Source organism: Hetaerina americana, unplaced genomic scaffold, assembly GCF_022747635.1.
Source record: "Hetaerina americana unplaced genomic scaffold, ioHetAmer1.1.p SCAF_2, whole genome shotgun sequence".
Classification (NCBI taxonomy): domain Eukaryota; kingdom Metazoa; phylum Arthropoda; class Insecta; order Odonata; family Calopterygidae; genus Hetaerina; species Hetaerina americana.
This window is the reverse complement of record NW_027286763.1, coordinates 106,944,394-106,967,397: the sequence shown is the minus strand read 5'-3', so window position 1 is coordinate 106,967,397 and position 23,004 is coordinate 106,944,394. Positions and strand designations below refer to the sequence as shown.

Genomic DNA, 23,004 nt, shown 5'->3' with positions numbered 1-23,004 from the left:
GCGAACAGCTTTTTTAATCGTACAACAGAAAGCAGACTTCCAGTAGCAAAACCCTAAAAAGTAGTTCTAAAGGAAAGGGGGACGTCGGTAGACCGAGAAAGAGATGTTATCGGGGCTCAATATCAAGGTTGAAGTGAAGAATAAATTGTAAATGTTTTGAAACTCTGAATAATTCAATTCAATTCAATTTATTTCTTCACCATAGGCATAGAATTATGCATGGCTTTGTCAATACATGTTTTACACTTCATAACAATATGAACAAAACAATATGAACACAAAACACAAATGCAAACACAAAACAATATGAACACAAAACAATATGAACAATACAAATACATACAATTTACAATTTTCTTGGGATTAACACATTCCAATTATACATTTAAAATGGTATGCATTAGAAAATCATCTACACTATAGAATAATTTACATGAAAGTAGTTTTTTCACAGCACACTTGAATTTAAAGGAACTCTTGATATTTTTAATATAAGCAGGCAATTTATTGTACATAAGTATTCCCTGATGATCTATCCCTTTAATGGTTTTATTTACTCTGTGCTGACTTACATGGAATGCATTTTGGCTTCTCATATTATGACTATGAAGGTCACAATTTTTAATAAACATGTCTTGATTTTTGTTAATAAGAGACACTGTTTCAAGAATGTACATACAAGGAAGAGGTAAGATTTCTAGTTTTTCAAAAATAGGTTTACTGGGAGCTCTATTATTAGAATTAGTTATTATGCGAATAATCTTTTTTTGCATTTTAAATAATTTTGGAAGGAAGATAGAGGAGCCCCAAAAGGGAATACCATAATTGAGAAGTGACTGCACATAGCCAAAATATATAGTTCTCAATGCCTTAATGCAAATGATTTCCTTGAGTACACGGAATGCATAACAGATTTGTGCCAGTTTTTGAGTTAATTTATTAATATGTTCCTCCCATGAAAGATTAGAGTCAATCCAAATACCTAAAAACTTTGTTACCTTTAGTTCTTTTATGGGGCAACCGTTAATTATTGGATTATAATTTATTAACTTCTTCTTGAGGTTGAAATTTAAATAATGTGTTTTACTAACATTTAAAGATAGCTTATTGTCAGTGAGCCAGTTCATCAAATTGTGTGTAGTTCCTGTTACCTCGTTCATTAACTGAATGGGATTATGGTTATTAAAAACTAAGTTAGTATCATCAGCAAATAGTATTGTATTGGAGAGTGGTAAATTTGCAGGTAAATCATTTATGAAGACTAAAAATAGTAGTGGTCCAAGAATGGAGCCCTGCGGAACTCCACAAATAACAGAAGTTGTACTTGATACAGATGAATTCATTTCAATATATTGTGACCTATCAGTTAAATATGATTTAAACCAGTCCTTTGCATTGCCTCTTATACCATATGTTTCTAATTTTTTCAAAAGAATTCCATGGTTAACTGTATCGAAAGCTTTTTTTAAATCAATAAAAAGCCCTGCAACATGACTATTACTATCTAAGGCATTCCATATATTCCTTGTAAATGAGAAAAGGGCATCATTAATGGACTTATTCCTTCTGAAGCCAAATTGATGATTGTCAATGACAGAGGATTTATCGAAAAAGGAAATCAATCTCAGATACATGACCTTCTCCAAAATTTTGGAGAAACCTGAAAGTAAGGAAATTGGTCTATAATTCTCAATGTTTTCCTTCTCTCCTTTTTTAAACAGAGCTTTAATTTTTGCAACTTTAAATTTGGAGGGAAATTGACCAGCACTTAGGGAAAGATTACAAATTTCAGTCAGTGGTTCAGCAATAAAGGTGGCACAAAACTTTTTATAACAGCATCAGGTATACCATCAGGTTGTGCTTACCGAAAATAAAATTTTAAAAATATGTTAAAAGAACATTATGGCTGTTAAGATATTTTTTAATAATGAAGAAAAAACAAAGATCGATAATAAAGATGAAATAAAGATTTTTTTAAGGGGTGAATATTTACGATCACACGCTGTGTAGGCAATAACTACCAGTGTCAATTTCACGTTGTCCTATTGCTATATTCCTCTCTTGCCATTCATACTTCCTCTTGCCTATCAATTCCTACGCATACGCAGTCAATAGAAGTTTAATCTTTATTGGCTTTGTTCAGCCGCTTGTTTTCCAGTTCATAGATTTTTCTCATTTTCGCTTCAATATATTTGAAAGTACTTGACTTCATTATCACTGACGGTGATTTTTGCCATTAAATAAATGCACGCTTCGGTTCTTACATTTTTCTTACTCAATCCATGCACAGTCTCCCAGGTATATATCATCTTTACAAGTCAATCTCAGTTATTTGAGCTTTTATTTTCAAACCACAACGAGTAAATGATAAGATGGTGCTTGTTTAAAGGTGGCAAAATGTTGATACAAGAGATGCGTGCGAATTTCAAATTGTTTAAATGACGAATCTACTCCAAAAAGCAATTTGATTTTTATCCGGGATTAATAGTATTGGAGAAATCTATTTGAGTTTTAAATGCCATAATGATTTCAATTGAGAAAATACATTCGCTCAATACTAGAGTTCATAGATTGCTGTTTTCGTTCTTGAGATGCCGTTCGTCAGCACTGCCAATCAATATGTTTTCTATATCTCATTCAGTTAATTAAATTCAAATTCCATGCTGGAAGGTAGGTACTTACCTCGAAATATATTTTCTTTTCGTTTTCAGACTTCATTTAATAATTCCAAAGCTCGAATGTTAAGGGAAAGAAAATGAAAATATTTATTGAAGTATTGAAATTTTCTAACTTATAATTTGACTATCATCAATTAGATCATAGTAATGAACCGTATGGTTGATTTTGATTAATGAACATTGAGCCTATTCTGAACAAGCCGCAAGTTCACGCGATCATTCATTTATGCATGGGTGGAAGTTATGCCACCATTTGGTCCATCTACTAAGTTCTGGTAACCGGAAAACTATTTTTCATGAAAATTTAGATTAGAAATTTTTAGTAAGAATTCACAATCAACGTCACAATGGATAACATGCATTTCACGGATAGTTAATTTCTATATCTACGCTTAAAAAGGAACTAAGTGGTGAAATGTTCTGATAATATTTCTCCTGGGACAAATTTGTACTTTGTCGTAGTTTTCCGATCAGAGGTAGTATTTTGATGGGCAGAAATAAAATAATGCGCCATTTTGTCTCTCTCTTGGGGACAAACCATTATGCCACCTCTAATCCTTGCCTGAAACTGCGCTAAATAGTCTATTAGCTTGACTTACAATATATAATTCTTAATTTTCCCTTACTTTATGCCTTTCTTGTCCTCATAATTGTCCAATCATTTCCTCCTCCCACTGCATCACTTACCCAGATCATCATTCTCTCCCCTATCACAGTTTTAATTTTCCCAGCGCCTCTTAATATCCACTTGCCTTGCCTTCAAATTTCGCCCAACAGTCTTTTCCCTTCCCCTTCCATGCCTAGAACTTCGTTTGTTTTCCTTTCTGCTCAATTTTTCATCTCTATTCTTCTCCAAACTCTCGTCCCCAAAGCCTCCCGTCTAAGCTTAACCTCTTTCCACCACGGTAAAGTTTTGATGCCCTACAGCAATAGACTAATTTTCAAAGCTTTCACTGATAATTTCTGAATGTCGTCACTGAAGATTCCTTTCATCAACTTCATCCTTTTCGCAAATGTTTCTTTATCTAATGTAATTCTTCTCTTTAAGCCCTTATTATCTCGCTCAACTTCATCTGAACATATTTCCCTGATAAGTGTTCCATCAGCCCTCCTCCTTGATTGCCCTTCGTCTTTCTATGTCTTGAGAATCTCATTGCCTTTCTTAAAATCAATAATCATTCCTTTTTGCAACCCATATCATTTTCCCCTCTTCCCTGCCAAACTTAATCCAAATATTAAACGATTTTCTTTTCGACTGCTAATTACCTGTATTTCCCACCGTTGTGAATCCCTCCCAATTCCATAGCTCACTGATGATGTTTCCTGAACTGCCATTAGTTTTGCACTTCGATGCCATTCCCATTTCCATATCAGCCATTTAATACTGATTGATTGAAACTATTATCAAGTTATTAGATAGGTTTTTTAGTGTATTCATAGAAAATTTGTTATTAGTGTATCATTAATTATTTTCAGACTTTACATTAACTGATCACATTAAAAAATACTGCTGTATCAATGAGTGATAGTATAAGAACCTACATAATTCGTATTTTAATTCTGTGCAAACACTTAAGGCCATATCGTACTGTGAATCCAGCCACAGAAACTCATTAGTGTGAAATAAGAATGTCAGATTACGAGACAGGATTCAAACTCACTTCTTCCGTATCAGCTGGTCTAAGCATCAAATACAGTCCGAGCTAAACAAGTCCATATATATGTAGTTAGCCACGAACAGATAATTATGCATAACTATTTAAAAAATTTAAAATTTAGTATCGTTACTCACTCACGAACTTCGAATTAAATTCAATGAATTTTTAAAACATTTCAACACGCAATCAAATCATAGTACTCATATTTTTAATTTCAGAAAATGCCATTCTAAATCACGGATAGTTGCCATAATTTTTGTTAACATGCTGAATTTCTGGTTGAAAATGTATAGCCAAGGCCAAATGTGTCTATTAGTTAAGAAACTAAAGCTTAAGGCATCATATTAGCAAAGTTTTGCTGTCAAGTTCTGTCCCAAATGTACTAGGACTTTTTTACCCGGATAGACGGACGGGCTGCTGTTTCGATGGTTGGGTTCGAGGGAGGGGAGTCGCAGGTATGGCTGGAGGCCGGTGGCAGTTGGCTCCCAGCCTTTGCGGAGCGCGGATCGCTTTTGATATGGGTTGACAAACCCCTGCCGTTCCTGAATTTCCCATCATCGTTCACCACCTACTCTTCTTCTCCCAGGCCCTCTCCATTCTTCTCCCCAGTCTTTCCTTTTCCTAATTATTCGCCCAACTTAAGAAATCTCCCAAATAAATAATGCGTGCACACTTATACCATCAAATTGTAATGAAGAGGATTTCAAATGCAATTTTCCACGCATTACAAAAACAATTGGTATTCCTATTCTCAATAGAGCGGTCAAACACGAAAGTAAACTACAGCCTTCCCTTCTTTATAATCTTCATTTTTCACCATCCCTGACTCAGTCATCCCTGACTGATTTGTGAAACGGCTTTTCGTTTATCTAACCCGCCATAATTGAACGTATATGTTCAATTGTGTATGTTGATTTGAATTATGAACGCCTCAAGATAATTTATATTTTTATGCAATGATAAAAGTGGAAACATTTATCGGCTTAAAATTGTGTTGATCATTCACAAATATATTTTCGAAATAGATAAAACTAATAGTGGGAAGCATGGAACAAGAGCAGTTGAATGGTGTGCAATACGACTCAATGCAAATGTGATTCTCCATGGATCAATCGCTTTTTTCGCTCGCAAAATTATGCCTATATTTTTTTTCATTTAAACAAATATGCAAAGTATAAAAACCAAATTAATATTGGTCGGAGCATACCTTTTCATTATTTAATGGTTGTCCAAATTCTGTTGCTTATTTTTTCCTTGTAAGCGTATTCTGAAAATCGTGTCACCGTGATAATCATTATATCGAAACGATGTTTTTTCCTATTTCTTACCTGACAATCTCAGATATTGGAACAGTTTATTTCAATCAAAATTGAAATATTAGTTTGTGCTTGGATTTATAAAGTGCACTCGATTTCTAATAGATTATTTACTCGACCAAATTTGCTTTCTGAAAATGGACCAAGCCCATCACCGCGCCGACGATAGCAGCGTGATTCGTTACCGATTTTCGGTACGATTATCTAGCTTTATAAAGCGTCAATCATAGTTAAAATCGATTTACCAAAGAAAAACTGCTGGAATACGTTTTTTTATGAATCCATTGAAAGATTTGCATCAAGTCAAATGATTTGAGTCGAACTCATCAATTCATCCATCTCATCCACCAAATAATCTTCAAATATAACCGAAAATGGGAATTCACTCTTTCATTGCATAGTGTTTCAACTCTTACAGCGGCTAATAAGTCATATTGGGTAATGATAATAATAATAATGCTTTATTCAGTTTGAAAAATGGTACAACCATATCGTCAATGTAAATATTGTTTAATATATTAACATAAGTTCTTAAATGTGATGAAGATTGTCACAAAAGAATTCATTCAATGAGTAAAGTGGGTGAGCAAGTAACCAGGTATATGTATACAACCTATTCTTGAAACTCTGGATATAGGCCAATTTCAACAGAGTAGGCAGAGGTTAGACAACTGGTTAGGAGGGATTTTAACTGGGTAGATTAACATGTGATCATGATTATTATTATTAGAGTCCACAAGTAAAAAAAATAGAAATCAGCGATTAATACTACTCAAACAACTACAGCCACTTTTAAAATCAGACGTTTTCAACTACTTTTAACCGCCAAAAATGCTATACTATATTAGTTATCATGCTCTAACAATAGGTGAGGGATTCCAAAAAAATCTTCCATAGTGCTTTGAATGATTCCTAATGATATTAATTAAAATCTTGAAGGGAATTATAGATTATTAACCAGAAAACTGTCTTGAATTTTCATTATTATGTTTTTACGAAAATTCTTCAATTCAGAATTCATGGAGTTATTTGGTCAGCTTGTTCAAGAAAAAGGGCCCTTATTCCGTATTTGGATTGGACCATTCACTGGCACTATTCATATATGCTCATGGAAATATGCTGAGGTAGGTGGACTCAATGGATGTAACTTTTCATCTAAAAAATTCACAACTTAAAATATTACAATAAGTAAATAAATATTGCATGGTTTATGTGGGCCTGGTTTTTATGATGTCTCTTTAAATTCAATCAATACTTAATTAAAATGTTAACTTAATGTGAACATTATCGACAAATTCGATTTTATAAACTAATGAGATTGCTCATTAGCAAATTTGAAAATTGTAACCATAGCAACACCATCTATCAGGCATTTACCTGTTTAACAGTTGATTTTGGAGTTAACTAGCACTCATAAAACTGAGTTTTGGCTTTAAGCAGAGGTTAAAGTTAACCTTCAGTGTAACGAGACATTATGAAACTTATTGATCAAATCAGTAGCACTGTGGCCATATGGAAATGTAATGTTGCAATGTGTACTCATGGACCCCCCTTCTCCGAAGCAAGATAACTGATTGATGAAGTGTGGGGGATCAATGTGATGTTTAGTTGTGTACTTTTTCAGAGGACATGAAAAATTCTATGGATTGGAAAATAGCTAAATTGATGAGTTTCTAAATACAGGTACATACCTGCTAATGAGAAAAATTATTATGATACCAACTGAGAAATGACCAATTGTGCCTTAAAATAATTTTTGTAAACCAGAGATTTTTTTCAAACCATTGCCTCTTTTTTCTCATATCTTTAATATTAGAGTGATCAGAATTCCCTGTTTAACCCTCCAAAGGTAAATTTTCTGAGATGCTAAAATAAGCATTGCATTTCACTTTGCAACAAGGTTAAAATTTATGAGCGCAATTATAAATCAGTGAAGTGAGATATGATTCTGAAAACTCATCATGAAAATGGTTTAAGATCAAGTGAAGATAAAAATGGTACCTACCTATCAAAGGCGAGTGGACCTATGGTACTAGTCATGTTTAATCCTTTTTGTGTAATAATCTGTATTTATTTTGATCAATACACTTGTGGAAATTGGAAATGGAAATGCTTTCTCCAGACTATTAATCATGTATCTCCAATCATATTTACAGGAAATTTTTAACAGCAATATTCATATTGACAAAAGTTCACTGTATAGTTTCTTACATTCATGGCTTGGTACAGGACTCTTGACAAGTACAGGTAAAAACTACCTATATTTCAACTATAATATTTATGACTATTCCAGGAAATAGTGATTAAGACTTACAGAATAAAAGCAATATGGTACAGATTTCCATGCATTTATAACAACACCAGTCGTTGAAATGGATAGATTTATTATATTACTAAAGCCATCATAGTGCCAGTATATTTATATTTTTAGTTTCAAATAAAACTTTTTTGTGTTGTTTCTAAAGAGTACTTCCTTCCAATTATTTCTGTCTAATGGTTTCAGTAATAATTAATCCACACAAGTTTCATCAAAATAGCAATCATGCACATTTTTGGCAAGATCTTCGTAAACTGAAACCATTTGGCAACAGGCGAAAGACACATATGCCATAGCTTCAGTATTTTATTCAGTGTTGATGTAACATATAATCTGAATGGGAGCTAAGTGCATGATGAAAGGTGAATTAGATTTAACTGGGGATTATCAATGACCATTATAATACAATATAAGCAATAAAAATATATTTGGAAATTCCTGGAAAGACCACACTTCTATCCCAGGCTCCTCCACTTTGTACTTCCCAGTCACGTGTATACCTTGGTTTGAGCTGAAGTTAAGAAAGAATATCAAATGTTGACTCAATCATTCCTTATGCTACTAAAATGAATTGCAGCTAAAGCTGTTTTTTGCTGAATCTTAAAGCCATTATTAAAAACGTAGTACAAAAGAATTTTGCCAGAAAAATAATTTCTTCTACACTGCTTTTCCTCTTCATCGAAGGTCTATGTACTCTTGGTTTCTCTTTGAACCTTTAGAAATTTCTCAGCAAACCTCATTCAAGGACTCTATTTTTTATTATCATACTCAATGATATCATTTTGCTTTTATTGTATTTATAATGCATACCTAAAGTTACAATAATAATTATAGTCTTTAAAGTTCATTTAGTAAGTGAACAAAAGGCCCTGATAAATGGAGGATTTGTGAATAGCTAACCTTCGACAAACATTTGACTGTCATGTCTGTAAAATGTTTTCCTTAAACTTGTCACTGTTAAAATCATTATGCAGATATCCTATGGTTAAATCTCCTACATTACTTATGCATACAAAATATTGATTTGATTTCTCAAAAGCTAACCTTACCACAATAATGTAATATTATAAATTTAGACCATTGGGTTGAGCATTTTTCCTAGGACCCTAAAGAGTTAGAGGTAGATGAAAGCAGTGTGCAAGAAGTGGTCCAGTATGTCCACAGGATCTGTTTAGTTGCCCTTGAAGAGAGGTCTGATGAAATAAAATATTTAGTTTACTTACGTTAATTATCTGCTATGCTACCTCCCTGCTCAATGGGTGGTTATTTACTTTTAAGGTGACAAGTGGCATTTACGAAGGAAGATGTTAACCCCAGCATTTCATCGTTTTATATTGGATGGTTTTCAAGAGGTATTTATTGATAAGAGTGACACTCTTTTAAAAATCCTTGAAACAAAAAGGAGTCAATCACAGGTCTTTGACATTGCACCTCATATTTGGCAGTGCAGCCTGGACATTATCTGTGGTGAGTGTTTTGGAAAAGAGATTGTAACAACATCACTCAAAAACTTTATTTAATGTGAAATGCATAAGTACCTATACCAGCAGAAATAAGTTACCCTATAAATTATTAATCCAATAAATAGAGGAAGTATCATTTTTCAATCCTCCAAAATAGTTCTCAAATTTTACAACGGCTTCAAAACCACCTTGAATACCAAGTAATAATGTGGCAATTTCCCTGAAGCAGATTTTGAAGAAGTAAAGACTTTTTAACCTGTACACTGTGAATGATTTTTTCCAATAATTTCCTATAAGTTTTGTCAGAGTTTTTTTAGATATAGAATATTAACAAAAAGGGGTCACACATAGGTAAACATATTAGCAAGATCGATGTGTTCTATCATTATTCAAGCTATGATGAAATTAATTGATTAGCATCTACAGATTCTTGATATGGTGGAAACATAATTATGAATAAATGGAGCCTTATAATTAATTATCTTTCTATGAAGTGTAATGCTTAAACTTTACAGAAATTTGAGTTTTACAGTTTTAGTGTTAGTGTATTTCAACAGACTAAGTAATATTCATAAAAATTAATCTTACATGCTTCCCTTATTTGGTTTAATTTATTATCATGGTGTTTGCCTGAAGTTTTGAACAAATAAATTTGTATTCAAATACTTTAGTGTGTATTGTAATGCATTAGTATCTGATACAATATAAATAAGTTTCAACTTCAATTAACTACAAAAAGATGGCTCATTGATTAGTGCTTACATAGAATACTCATGCTTAAAAATGTTCTTGCACATAATATGCGCAATGGGTTTCTTACCTACCCATTAATGAAGATGTTACACTTGGAAGTAATACATTTGGATTGACTGAATTATCATAGACTGTAGCCCAAAGTGTTAATACAATTAAATAAAATGATGATTTCATATTTATTTCTTAAATTGGAAAGGAAGAGTATCTCTATGGGCCTAAACTAGATCTTATTACATTAGATAATATTATTTTATTAATATGATCAATATTCACAAATTATTCTTTAAAATCAAATACAGTATTTCTGTGCTACCGTAATAGCTTTTTAAAAGATGACTCTTATCTACCAAATATGAGCATCAATCATCATCCTGGTAACAATTATGCTCCTTAAAAGAAACTTTTGATGTGGATTTTTTTTCTTTTAATATCAAACTCCAAATTCCTATACTGAAAAGAAACTGCCATGGGAACAAAGATGAACATACAGGGAAATGTATCAAAGGAGGATGCAGCTTACCTAACGGCTATTTCCTTGTAAGTTACAAACAACTTTGCAATATTATCATAGAGGAGAGCATGAAAAGGAAAATGCTACTAGCATAAGAAACATATCATCAGCTTATTTGTAAAGCTGACTGAGGGAATATTAGAGAAATGAGTTTTGTTTGAGCATGTGAAGTCGCAAATGATATTTTTATGGAGTTATAACAGCATGCATTACACCATAATCTTGTTTAGAATATATTTTAATTGATGAAATCCATAGCACCCGGTCCTCGACAAAAAGAATTGGCTCAATGATTTTGTTAAATGTTTAAATACAGTGGAACCTCGTAATACGAGTGTAATCCGTTCCGCAATCTTTCTCGTGAAACAAAACACTCATTTAGTGAAACAAGTTCTTGCATATAAATTATTGTAAACTACAATAATGCGTTCCATGCCAAAAAATAGCTTTTGGGTTTCAACATAAAACTAGGTTTATTCAAAGAAAATTATGCATACATTGTTTAGGATCATGGATCACGTTCACCTTTTGTCCTAACGCGGAATGAAGCAACCAGGAATTAGAACTCGATTTGTGAAAAATATTCGAAATAAATTGTTAATTATTTATGATAGGTTCCTAGTTCCTTGTAACTAGAAAGCTGTCGGTAAACTTTTTTTCGCGGTCGCTTCAAAATTTGGTAAAAATGTGACTGAGAATGACCGTTCAACAAATTTATGGCGCGCATCACCAATGCCTTATTAGGGCAATGCCTCCTACAGATGATCCGATGCAAAAGTTTCCCGTAACTTCCACATCTCATTTACCCTGCTGTTTTGGACTTAACATTTCTTGAAGGCTCGTGGAGTTTCTGAATTGTAAACAAGCAGGGGTTTTATTTTCAAATTACCGCTCGCATTTGTGCAAAATATAGTAGCATCGTGAAACGGCCTTTAATTGCCTTGTGGTCGGTCAATGCATTCTCTTCTACTGTTATGTGCGCAAGTATAGGTTCGCTTTGACATCTTCTTCCCGAAGGCAACCGTCTCGTCACCATTAAAAACCTTTTTGGGCCGGTAGCACTCAGAATCTACGAGCTTTTTTAAGTCACCGATGAAGTTCTCATTTGCAGTTGACTCAGAGCTTGCTGCTTCACCATTACTCAAAATGCCGTGGATAACGGTTCTTCTCGTTAACTTCTCGAGCCACGCACGGCTATTTTTAAATAGTTGTTCGGACGTTGATGATCCTGACATCTTATGAACGAGGTCGGCGAAAATCCCCTTCTCACAAATTATGCCCTCGTTAATGGTGTCAAAATTCAATTGCTTTTTTTCTATGCATATGAGGAGCAACCTTCCAACATCATTGATAATACGTAACCGGTCCGTAGATGCTCGTCTATTCAAAGCATCTATCTCCTTATTCTTGTCCGTGTCCTTGAAGAAAAGGTCAATCATTGATTTCGACCAATTGTTGATGTGCATACTACATCAGCCACGCCCACATCTTGTCCCCGATTTTCAATTCTTTTACTTTTAATTTCTATTGTTATTTTTTATATTTATTCTCTAATGTCTTTCTTCTTACGAATTTTTCTTCAGTGTCAATTTTAAAACTATGCATCACTAATAATATGTTTGATCACAAGTTCAGAAAAATGTTAGATCATTTGCGACGCTACGACGATAGTGTTAGAGACAAACTGCAGGAACAGGCGAGCAATGAACTGTCAATTCCCCTCTCCTAATCACTCGTTATGCCAAGGTCGCCCGTTAAGCGAGTCGTTTTGGGATCAATATTTTTGCTTGTTATACGAATTACTCGCTGTGCGAGGTGTTTGTTAAGCAAGGTCGACTGCACATGGATTTAATCAGATTTATCTGTAAGTTTAACATGCCTGAGTAACTCACCGAATAAAAGCTGGTATCCTTAATAATCTGGAAGTCCTGAGTAGTCATTCTTTTGCAAAATTAATTAATTTTTATTATTATTACTCATTCATTTGTGTTATGACTGGTCAGTAGCCAAACATTTCCAGTTGTCAAATACCTCCTAGGAGGAGGAGTGCTTGGCTATTGACTGGAGTGGCTGATTCAAATGTGGAGATAGCTACATATGCTCCATGGCTTCATCCGAGCTGTGTGTTTTTTCAGCGACTAATATCTTCTTATAAAACTGCAGAGAACACAGGGAAAGGAACTGGCTCCTCCCTACCCTGATGTGTGAATTTTTTCAGGCCATTGAACTCAGCATTAGGTGAGCTTTACCTTTACCCATGAAACCATCCTTCAGTTGATTAATAAGGTCTTGATAGTAACTCATGCAGGTTTTTCAAAATTTCCTGATAATATTCCTATTATTTTTTTATTGAAAATAGCATAATCAAGAACAATATACAGGATGAACAAATGAGAAAGCAAATGGTTTTTTGCTAAACATATTCATATGTAAATATTTCTAATGGTATAGAATATATATTTCCAAATGGAATATTCTATGGAATAGAATATTCCATTTGGAATTTTTCAAATTTATATTTCAGTGCTGCTGAGACAGGATTACATAGGATTATGAGGCCATGGCTACACCCAAAATTCATTTTTGATCTTACCTCAAGAGGGCGGGCATATAATAAGTCAGTGAAAATCATGCACGCATTCTCCAATAAGGTGAACTTCAAATGAATATTACGCTATTGGTACAAAGCAAAACCATATCAATCCATCCAACATTTTGTACCTTTCCTTTAGGTAATACAATCAAGAAAGGAAGAATATTTTCAATTCAAGCAAATGGAATTGAATTGTAAGCATTAATAGCAAACTAATGAAGCCTACTACTAATTAAATACAATAATATACAAAGAGAGACTAGTGACTAGTGATGTACTTATTAATTCTATGTTAATATGAGCCTTATAGCTTCATTATCTGCAACAGGTAGAGATAATGAAGTTAAGGATGTAGGAATTACAAAGAGAAGGAAGGCTTTCATAGATATTTTAATTGAAGCAGCCTTTGCTGAAGGTCATGAGAAAAACCTCCTCCTAAGTGATGAGGACATCAGGGAAGAAGTTGACACATTCATGTTTGAAGGACATGACACAACTGCAAGCGGAATTTCATGGACAATATATCTTTTAGGGCTACACCCTGAGATACAGGTAAGATATAGTTTGTACCATGTAATTTATTATAATGAGCATGCTAAAAATGGGTTACAGAGGAAGGCAAACAAATCATAGAACAGGATTTTGAAATATTTAATGGTTACACATAATACAGTTCAGATAAAAAACAAAATGTTCATCATATATATATATATATATATATATATATATATATATATATATATATATATATATATATATATATATATATATATACAGGGTTCGTCCGGAAAATAAGTGTACTGAGCTCAGGAAAAAAAATTTATTACACTTTTACATATCTTAAGCTAATATTCCTCAAAATAGGACCCTTGTGAGTCGATACACTTGTTCCAGCGGCGTTCCCATTCCTGGAACGCTCCCGCGAAGGCATCATCGGGAACCTCTCGAAGACACGTCGTCACGGCCTCTTTGACGGCGTTCAAAGTCCCGTATCCCGTTCCTTTCAAACTCCTCTTTATCTTCGGGAACAGTAGGAAGTCCGGTGGTGCCAAGTCCGGGCTGTAGGGCGGGTGCGGCAGCGTTGCCACGCCGTGCTTGGCCAAGAAGTCCGACACGACAAGCGCGGTGTGAGACGGCGCATTGTCGTGATGCAGCCGCCAGATGTTTTTGATCGCTCGCCAGATGTTTTTAATCTCGTGCACTATTGTTTTTGGCACATTACACTGCTCTGCTATCATCCGAACACTAAGACGACGATCAGAGTTCAGTACATCGCGAACTTTTCGCACATTTTCGTCGGTGAGTGTCGTTGATGGGCGTCCAGGCCGTGGTTCGTCGTCGACCTCTTCTCTGCCCTCCACGAACATCTTGTGCCACCGAAAAATCATGCTTCTGGGCATGGCTGACTCGCCGTAAGCCTGGTTAATCATACCGACAGTTTCGGTAGACGATTTCCCAAGCTTTACCGCAAATTTGATTGAATAACGCTGCTCTAAAAACTTCGGCATCGCGTTCCGTGACGTGGGTCGAGCGTGGAGGTTCGCGTTAACAGAGCTCCTCACTACACCACAGCTCAGAGCCGACTGCCTTTTTCAGCGTCGCTTGCCAACATACCCCCCTCCAATCGCAGCCCGTCAGAGCGGTGCGGCGCGCCCAGCCCAGGAGTCAGTACACTTATTTTCCGGACGAACCCTGTATATATAATAAATTGGACAGCAACAAACAATATAGAAACACAAAAAAAGATCACTCAAACGTTATTTCTTGATCATTTCGACAGAATTCTGCTCTGTCTTCATCGGAAGATATAGAAGTAATGACTGCTGGAATAGTAGAGGTGAGGGGTGCGAGAGAAAGGGAAGGGGAGAACGGGAGGGGAGAACCGCTCCCCTCTAGCCTCTCCTCTCCCTTTCCTTTCCCCCAACCATTCCTCCCACCCCTCCTCCGCCTCCAGTTCTCCCATTCCCCTGGCCCCCTTCCCTTTCTCTCGCACCCCTCACCTCTACTATTCCAGCAGTCATTACTTCTATATCTTCCGATGAAGGCAGAGCAGAATTCCGTCGAAATGATCAAGAAATAACGTGAGTGATCTTGTTTTGTGTTTCTATATTGTTTGTTGCTGTCCAATTTATTAATCAACATTTCCATGTTACATCGACGAAATCATCAATATCTACATTTCAGGATGAGGTTGCTGCTGAATTGAAGGAAGTTTTTGGAGAGGAAAAATTTAAATCTACCCAGAAATTATCTGAGCTACGACTACTTGATAGGTGCATTCGGGAAGCTCAGCGTCTCTATCCCAGTGTTCCATCAATAGCTCGAAAGTTGAGGGAAGACGTGAAATTAGGTAAAGTATTGAATGTTTATTCAACGAATCATGATCCATATCCTTTTTGGAATTTTATAAGAATGTAATGAATTTCAAGTAATTTTTCAACTATTAATATTGTGCAGTAGAAAAACCTTCAAGCACACCAGTAGAACCAGACTTTTGGGTCTCCCATAATTTTTAATGGAACTTAAGGGTAAATGCTCAATTTATAGAAACAATCATCTCAGGAGATTTTCCAAATGAGGCAATAAAGGTCAAAATAATGTTTCTATAAATTCATATCAGGCATTCTCATCTTAAGTACTGCAGTTTATTTCAGTGGTTTACAGATATAAATCAGTGTGTTGTTTTCATGAAAAGTAATTATGAGAGTTTTAATAAGCTTTGCTGGCATGTAGAGAGTTACATACAAAATAGGTAAAGTAAGGCAGGATTTTAAAAATTTGCCAAATCAAAGCAGTATAACTGAAGACAATTAACACTGAGTAAACATCATTTCACAGCTCCAAGAGTTTTTTGATGGTTTATTTTAACCTGATATTTTTCCAGGAGACTATACCTTACCAGCTGGTGGAGAATTGTTTATCCATGTGTATTACATGCATCATGACAAGGAAGTTTTTCCCGAACCAGATAAATTCAATCCAGATAACTTTCTACCTGAAGCTTGTGAAAAACGCCATCCTTTTTCCTTTGTTCCATTTAGTGCAGGAGCAAGGAATTGTATTGGTAGGTGGAAATTTTGATTTTTCAATTTCCATTTTAATTTGTTTCAACCTGGCTCTGCAGTAATTAATATTTTATAGTCTGGGAGTTTCAAACCAAGTTACCAGTTTCCAATTGGTTTACACATCACTTAATCATAATATCTTTCAAAGTGATGGACAAATGTTCTTCCATTCATTTAACATTCTCAGAGAACCATTTATTTTCCATATGATATGTATTTCCATCTGTCAAGCAGCATTTATGTAATCTCATTTGCAATTAAATACCCTGCACTCTTTTCATAAAGAGTCCCAAAATTTTATGATTGCATAAATAACCAATGTTAGCATCTTAATCATATGCCTTCATTAGTGTTCCTATTACTTAAATTACTCATGTTGTTCTTCTTTCCCTAATAAATCTGAATATTTTAATTTAAATAATTGTTCTTTAGAATATAATAAGTTGCATGTAAATATGTATAATTAATAGTGTGAACAAATCGTTTACCAAGTTAAAGTACTCAGACACTATTTGTACTGAAGATATTCATGATTGGATGAACGAATAATCATGATAATTATAGCAATACTGCATGCATTATCATAATGATCACAATCTTTATTCATCCATATCCATGTGGGTGTCATCAAAGAGTACAATGATATAGCAAGATAGCGAGTACAGAATGAACAATATTATATTTAAAATACAATAGTTTCAAAGTACAGCTCAAAAAGCTCATTGATAGATTACAGTGGGTTGGTGCACGACTATTTTTCAATTACATATATTTGTGCCTTTTGCTGCTTATTGAGTAGGTCTTGTTGAATAATTTTTTCTTAAGTCGTCTGATCGTTCGATAGTCATCCGAGTCGTTCGACAGTAGGTCTTAGACAGCCTACACTGGTTTATATCAAGAGTGTGTTTTGATCTTGTGAATCAATAGACAAACTGGGAATAGACTGAGGTTTTATTTAATGCCCATGAGGCTCCATAGCACAAACAGGCTCTATATGAATAGAATTTCCAGGTTTTTGAATATTGATCTGCGATGCTCAAGAGACCCAGAATTACCTCATTTAAATCGGCATTGCCTTTTTCCACAGTATAAATATTTCCACACCCCCCAGAGTCTAAGACCATAGGGAAGTAAGCTCTAAAAGAAAGCAAAGTATGCTACTATCATATAATAATAATAATAATAATAATAATACTTTATTCATTTTAAAAATGGTACAACCATATTAAATGTCGTCAATCTTAATATTACTTAATATATAAACATAAGTTCTTAAATGTGATGAAGATTGTCACAAAAGAATTCATCCAATGAGTAAAGTGGGTGAGCAAGTAACCAGGTATATACCCTATTCTAGAAACTCTGGATACCATCTGATTTCAACTGAGTAGGCAGATAGTTATACAGTCGTATGTTCATATTGTGAAATGTGTTGTAAGTTGATGACAATCTACAATAAGTAGTATTTAGATTCGATTTACCTCTTGTGGAATAGTTATGGAGGTTGGATCTTAATCGGTAAGTTTCTAGATTAACTTTCACATGAATCAGAGCCTTAAAGATATACAAACAAAATACAGTCATGATTCTATACCTAATAAAAAAAGGTTTGCAGGAATCACGTGGTGGTATATTAGCAAGAGAGCGAATAGCTCTCTTTTGCAGTAGCAAAATTTGTTTAACATGAGGGGAATGACCCCATAACTCAACACCATAATTCAAATGACATTGAAAGAAGGCATGGTAAAGTGTTAAACGATACTCATTTGAAATGATAAAGTTGAGCTTTCTTAACATATAAACAGCTTTACTAAGTTTATTACAGGTCTGACTGATGTGAGTCTCCCAATTAAGTTTTGTATCAATATAAATTCCTAGTATTTTAGCAGTTTCAATATCAGTTGTTTTTGATTTAAGACTGCACACAATATGCTGAGTTTTGTTAGTATTTAATTGTAAATGATTAACATCAAACCATTCCTTAGCCTGTTTTTGGGTAGCGCTAGATCGTAACTTTGCATCTTCTGGATGTTGACACTTTTGCACAAAAGTAGTGTCATCAGCATATAAAACAGATCTAGGTTTCATATTACAGGGCAAATCATTAATCATGATAATGAAAAGTACTGGGCCAAGCACAGAGCCCTGTGGTACACCACATTTTACTTTAAGAGCTGCAGACCGACAGCCATCAAGTTCAACCAATTGATGGCGATCATCCAAATATGACTTCATTAGTTTCAGTGCAACTCCCTTAATACCATAATATTCTAGCTTTGTTAGTAATATTGAATGATTAACACAGTCGAAGGCCTTACTAAGATCACATAGTGTCACTGAGACTGATTCCTTTTCTTCAAATGCATTAATGACATAATTAACTATGGACTCTACTGCCAAAATTGTAGATTTCCCAGATCGAAAGCCGTACTGAGATTTGGAAAAGAGATTATTTAACTCAAAAAAATTACATATTTGATCTTTCATAATAGCTTCAAAAATTTTACCAAAAACGGGGACTATGGAAATGGGGCGGTAGTTAGCTAAATCATCTTTATCACCTTTCTTATAGACAGGTACTGTTTTGGAATATTTTAGAGCTGTTGGAAAATCTCCTGTCTCAAAACATAAATTGACTAACATTGCTAATGGTTCCGCAATGAGCACAATAATGTCCTTTATTAGGGAGTTAGAAAGACCATAAATATCCTTACTGTTGGATTTTTTAAATTTTTTAACAGTCGATATAATATCAAGTGGAGTAACAAAATTCCATTTAAAATTTAAATTATTCGGAGGAAGATTTTGCAGCATATTACCAATATTGGCAGCATCAACTTTTCGAGAGAACAAATTGTCTTCAACAGCTTTTAAGAAAAAATTATTTACAGCATCTGGGGTGAAAGGAAGATTTTCTTTTCCATTACCATGACCAACTTCTTGATTGATTACACTCCATGCTGCCTTTTGTTTATTTTTTGCATTCAATATAAAATCCTTGTAAGCATTATTTTTTGCACACCTAACTAAATTATAATAATTAGTAATATATAGTCTTCACTCACACATTTTTTAAATCTCCTTAACAAGTACATAGACCTGGAAAGAGTCTCACTAGCTGGGATAACATATGCATTCCAAGTTCCCATCAACATAGCTTTACACGATAATTTTTTTCATTGACACTATTAAGAGAGTATATTAAATGTTGCGTTTTAGTTTCATTCAGAAAGAGATTGTTGGCGTAAGCCAGTATTTTGCAAATATTTGTGACTGTGCTACAATGGTCAGGACTGTGCCACAAGGGACAAGACTGTGCTACATGAATTTCAGGAAGAGTATGCACAGAAAACAATCATTATGGAAAAAATAGTACACAAGTAAAAATTTAAATCATAGTTCGAATTTTTACCAATGGCTCATGCATGCATTTTTTAGTATGATAAACTATGTATTTGAAAGTAATTATATTATTCAAACCCTAAGAATAATTACCATGTATGATTTGTCATTCATTTGCTAGTAAGTTGTTCATACTAATATATAACTTTATATTTACATCCATTTTTCTGGTATGCTCTATATTTTTCAGGACAAAAGTTTGCAATGCAAGAAGCAAAAACTGTTGTGGCTTCCATAGTGAACAAATACAGAATTGAATCTGTGCAATCTCCCAAGGAATTAGCCCTTCTTCCAGAACTCATTCTTCGCTCTGAAAGTGGAATTAAAATTCGTCTTCACCCTCGAAAATAGCACTGTCAGATTAATACAATGAACAGTTTTAATGATCGTTGATAATGAGGGATTGCTTTTGTTAACCACAAAGATATGACTTTGATTTTTTCATTAAATGTGATTCACAAGTTTGGGAGTGAAACTTACTGTTGAATAATATTATTTGCATTTGTTTGGATGCTCCATTTCTTTGGTTAAAGCAATTAGAAATGATATTTAATGTAGGTACATAATTCATTATCTTTAATTTCGTTTTATGGATAGTAATGAAAAATCTGCAATAATGTTCATTGAAGAACACAATCATTCCATTGTACTCCAGTTATATCATTTAAATGACTCAAAAATATACTATGCACAAAGTTGAACCCTATGGAAAGCTATGCATTGACTCTATTTTTTAGTGAACTGAATGTTTAATTTTGCTAAACTCCAGCTCCCATAGCAAATATGAATTTTCCTTTTCAACAGCGTTAATGAATAGTCCATCCCACAAGAAATCGAGTTAATTGTAGTCTTCACTGCAGTTATTCCAATATCACCGAGATCTATCAGAATTATTGTCATAATTTCAGTGTAAAATATTTGACTGGTTTTAAAGACATAATTCAATGTGCCAATTATTAATTGAAAGTAAAAACCTCCAAAGTATGGATGTGGCAGCGAAGTGAAAATAAATGACTTTAATTCTTGAATTTATCATTACTTGAATTCATCAAGCCCTTTGACCTTGTAATGAATTAAAGTTATTTTTAGAAATAACCATTGAAGAAGGGATGTATTCTAAACTGATGGTTAAAACATTTGGCTGTGGGACTTTGGATCCTGGGTTGAATGGATGCCTTTGGACAACCCCTTCTAAAGAAGTGTAATTTTCATATTACTAGAACCTCATGGAGAACTTCATTGAGGCACATAGAAAGGAAGTGGCACCCAGAATTTATAAATTTAGTCCTAAAGGGTTAGTTGGTGAGCTCTACCCTCACCTCTCATAACCAACCTTAAGGTTGATCATTGTGGTTCCATCCAATAAAATACAATGGAGCAGTGGTGCTTGGGTGCAAAATAATTAGTTTGTACACATTGGTGAGCTAGTTATGAAATGGGTGAAAGACCATCAGGTCTGCTCAGTAGCTAATAATGACACTGGTCATAATTTGGTAAATGGAGTGAAGTGACAGCTAGAACACACTAAAATGAAGACCTTAAAAAGGTAATATAAATGCACTTGTAACTTGTTTGTATGCTTTCATTTAAGGCAAAAATGTATAAGTGCTCTCCAGGAATAATTCATTCAATTCAAATCTAAGAAAAAGATTAAAAGAAATTATAAAATATTAGTACTTGGCTTTGATGAAAAATGCACAGGACACTTGTTTCCAAATTTTTAAATAATTTATAATTATAAGAATAGAAAATCAAAAGGAAGTAATGAAGAAATATAAACCAGGATTATTTCAAGAAAAATAGATACGCTAGGGAAGCCAAATTTCTCAAAGAAAAAGGAATGAGAAAGAAACTGACAACTGTTGCTGGAGATTTTTTTTGGAGAAAGAATTAAAATATTTCATGTTCAACAGATATTTATTTGGTAAAAGGCATGAAGAACATTAAATTTTATGCACGTAGTCAAATAGGCATTGGGGGTCAAGGAGAGTAGTTGCACCAAAGCCTCAACCTCACTTATATTGCAGCTGTTGACTCCCAGCATTAATCTGGGAAGAGTTGGGGTTAGATATTATATTGGTCAAGTCATAGTGTCTAGGAAGATGACTTTATATCTTCAATCTTGTTGTTCTACACATGATGTGAAGACTTCAGGTAAGACAATTAAGAAACTGGAAGCCAACACAATGAAATTTTATTCTCAATCCACAAGGTCTAATTTGCCTTCAGCTCTTTACTCAACCATCAACTTCTCCCATATTCCTTCCCAAATTCATCAGTAACATACAAAGGCATACACCCTCTTCTCTTCTAGTTTGCCATCCGGTTCGATCCACCTCCTCATCTATCAAATAAGTCACTGTACTCGTATACATCTTATCCATGTCACTCTCAAATGTGTACACAGAAATACGATTTTTAGAAAGGAAAACCAACGATTTAACTTGCATTCTAAGTAGTGCCTTCACTAAGAGATTTGACATGTAACTCAAACTTTGGTACATCATGCATAAAAATATTATTATAATGTCCCATTTAATGTGGTATTGTGTACTAATTAAGGTATCATTATTTTAATCTGACTAGCTTCAACCTTTCTTTTATATGAGATGAAAGAATCCCCTTCCCAAAATCCTATCTCATTCCTGCTTTTAACTTTCCCCCGTCCTTTTGCCCTTTCCACCTCCCCTACATCACCCCACTTGAAAACATGAAAAAGACTTCGAACTCGTTGATTACATACCCAACTAATGATGAATAAAGGATTAATGCATTGTGTGATTATATGCAACAGACCACTTGGTGATTGAAAAATAAAGATTAAATGAGAGAACATTTTGCTCATTTTGTATTCTTTTTTAGCATGGTACCTAGCACAAACCTTGGTTTCCCTTAATCTGGAGCCTATATCCCCGTATATTGTCAACCACTTAAAAACATACCGGAAGAAACAGTAACGTCGGTACGCTTGGCACATTGCAATAAAAGTAAAGTGGAAAAGTAAAAACATAAGTAATTTACTCATCTCACATTTCCACCAGGTACAACCTGCTAAAGAAGCAGAGTTTCGATGAGTGATCAAGTTCTGTGTACTTCTTCCATTTGTTTCTCATGGTCTCAGCTTCCACTAGATCATTTCAATTCGCATCTCTCATATTGTGGCAGTTCGTTTTTCTTCGGCCGAAGTGAATTTTCCCTCGCTTGAACGCTAATTAGAACAGCTGATAATTATAAGATTACTGTTT

The 23,004-nt window shown here is 34.3% G+C and overlaps 1 protein-coding gene across 3 annotated transcripts in view; it reads left to right on the top strand.

Annotated features, from left to right (window-relative positions):
• LOC139687793 (cytochrome P450 4C1-like) overlaps positions 1 to 20,765 on the top strand; it is a 34,271-nt gene extending 13,506 nt beyond the window's left edge. The window contains exons 2-11 of one of the 3 annotated variants that reach the window (XM_071585101.1): positions 6,667 to 6,776; positions 7,809 to 7,899; positions 9,248 to 9,436; positions 10,647 to 10,725; positions 13,224 to 13,350; positions 13,432 to 13,486; positions 13,621 to 13,844; positions 15,477 to 15,642; positions 16,177 to 16,356; positions 19,950 to 20,765. In XM_071585101.1, coding sequence (XP_071441202.1) covers positions 6,667 to 6,776; positions 7,809 to 7,899; positions 9,248 to 9,436; positions 10,647 to 10,725; positions 13,224 to 13,350; positions 13,432 to 13,486; positions 13,621 to 13,844; positions 15,477 to 15,642; positions 16,177 to 16,356; positions 19,950 to 20,110 — 1,382 coding nt within the window. In that variant the 3' untranslated portion in view covers positions 20,111 to 20,765. Of the gene's footprint in view, positions 1 to 6,666; positions 6,777 to 7,808; positions 7,900 to 9,247; positions 9,437 to 10,646; positions 10,726 to 13,223; positions 13,351 to 13,431; positions 13,487 to 13,602; positions 13,845 to 15,476; positions 15,643 to 16,176; positions 16,357 to 19,949 lie in introns of all 3 variants that reach the window. The other 2 variants (XM_071585100.1, XM_071585102.1) reach the window with 2 other exon arrangements.
• Positions 20,766 to 23,004: the final 2,239 nt, after the last annotated feature.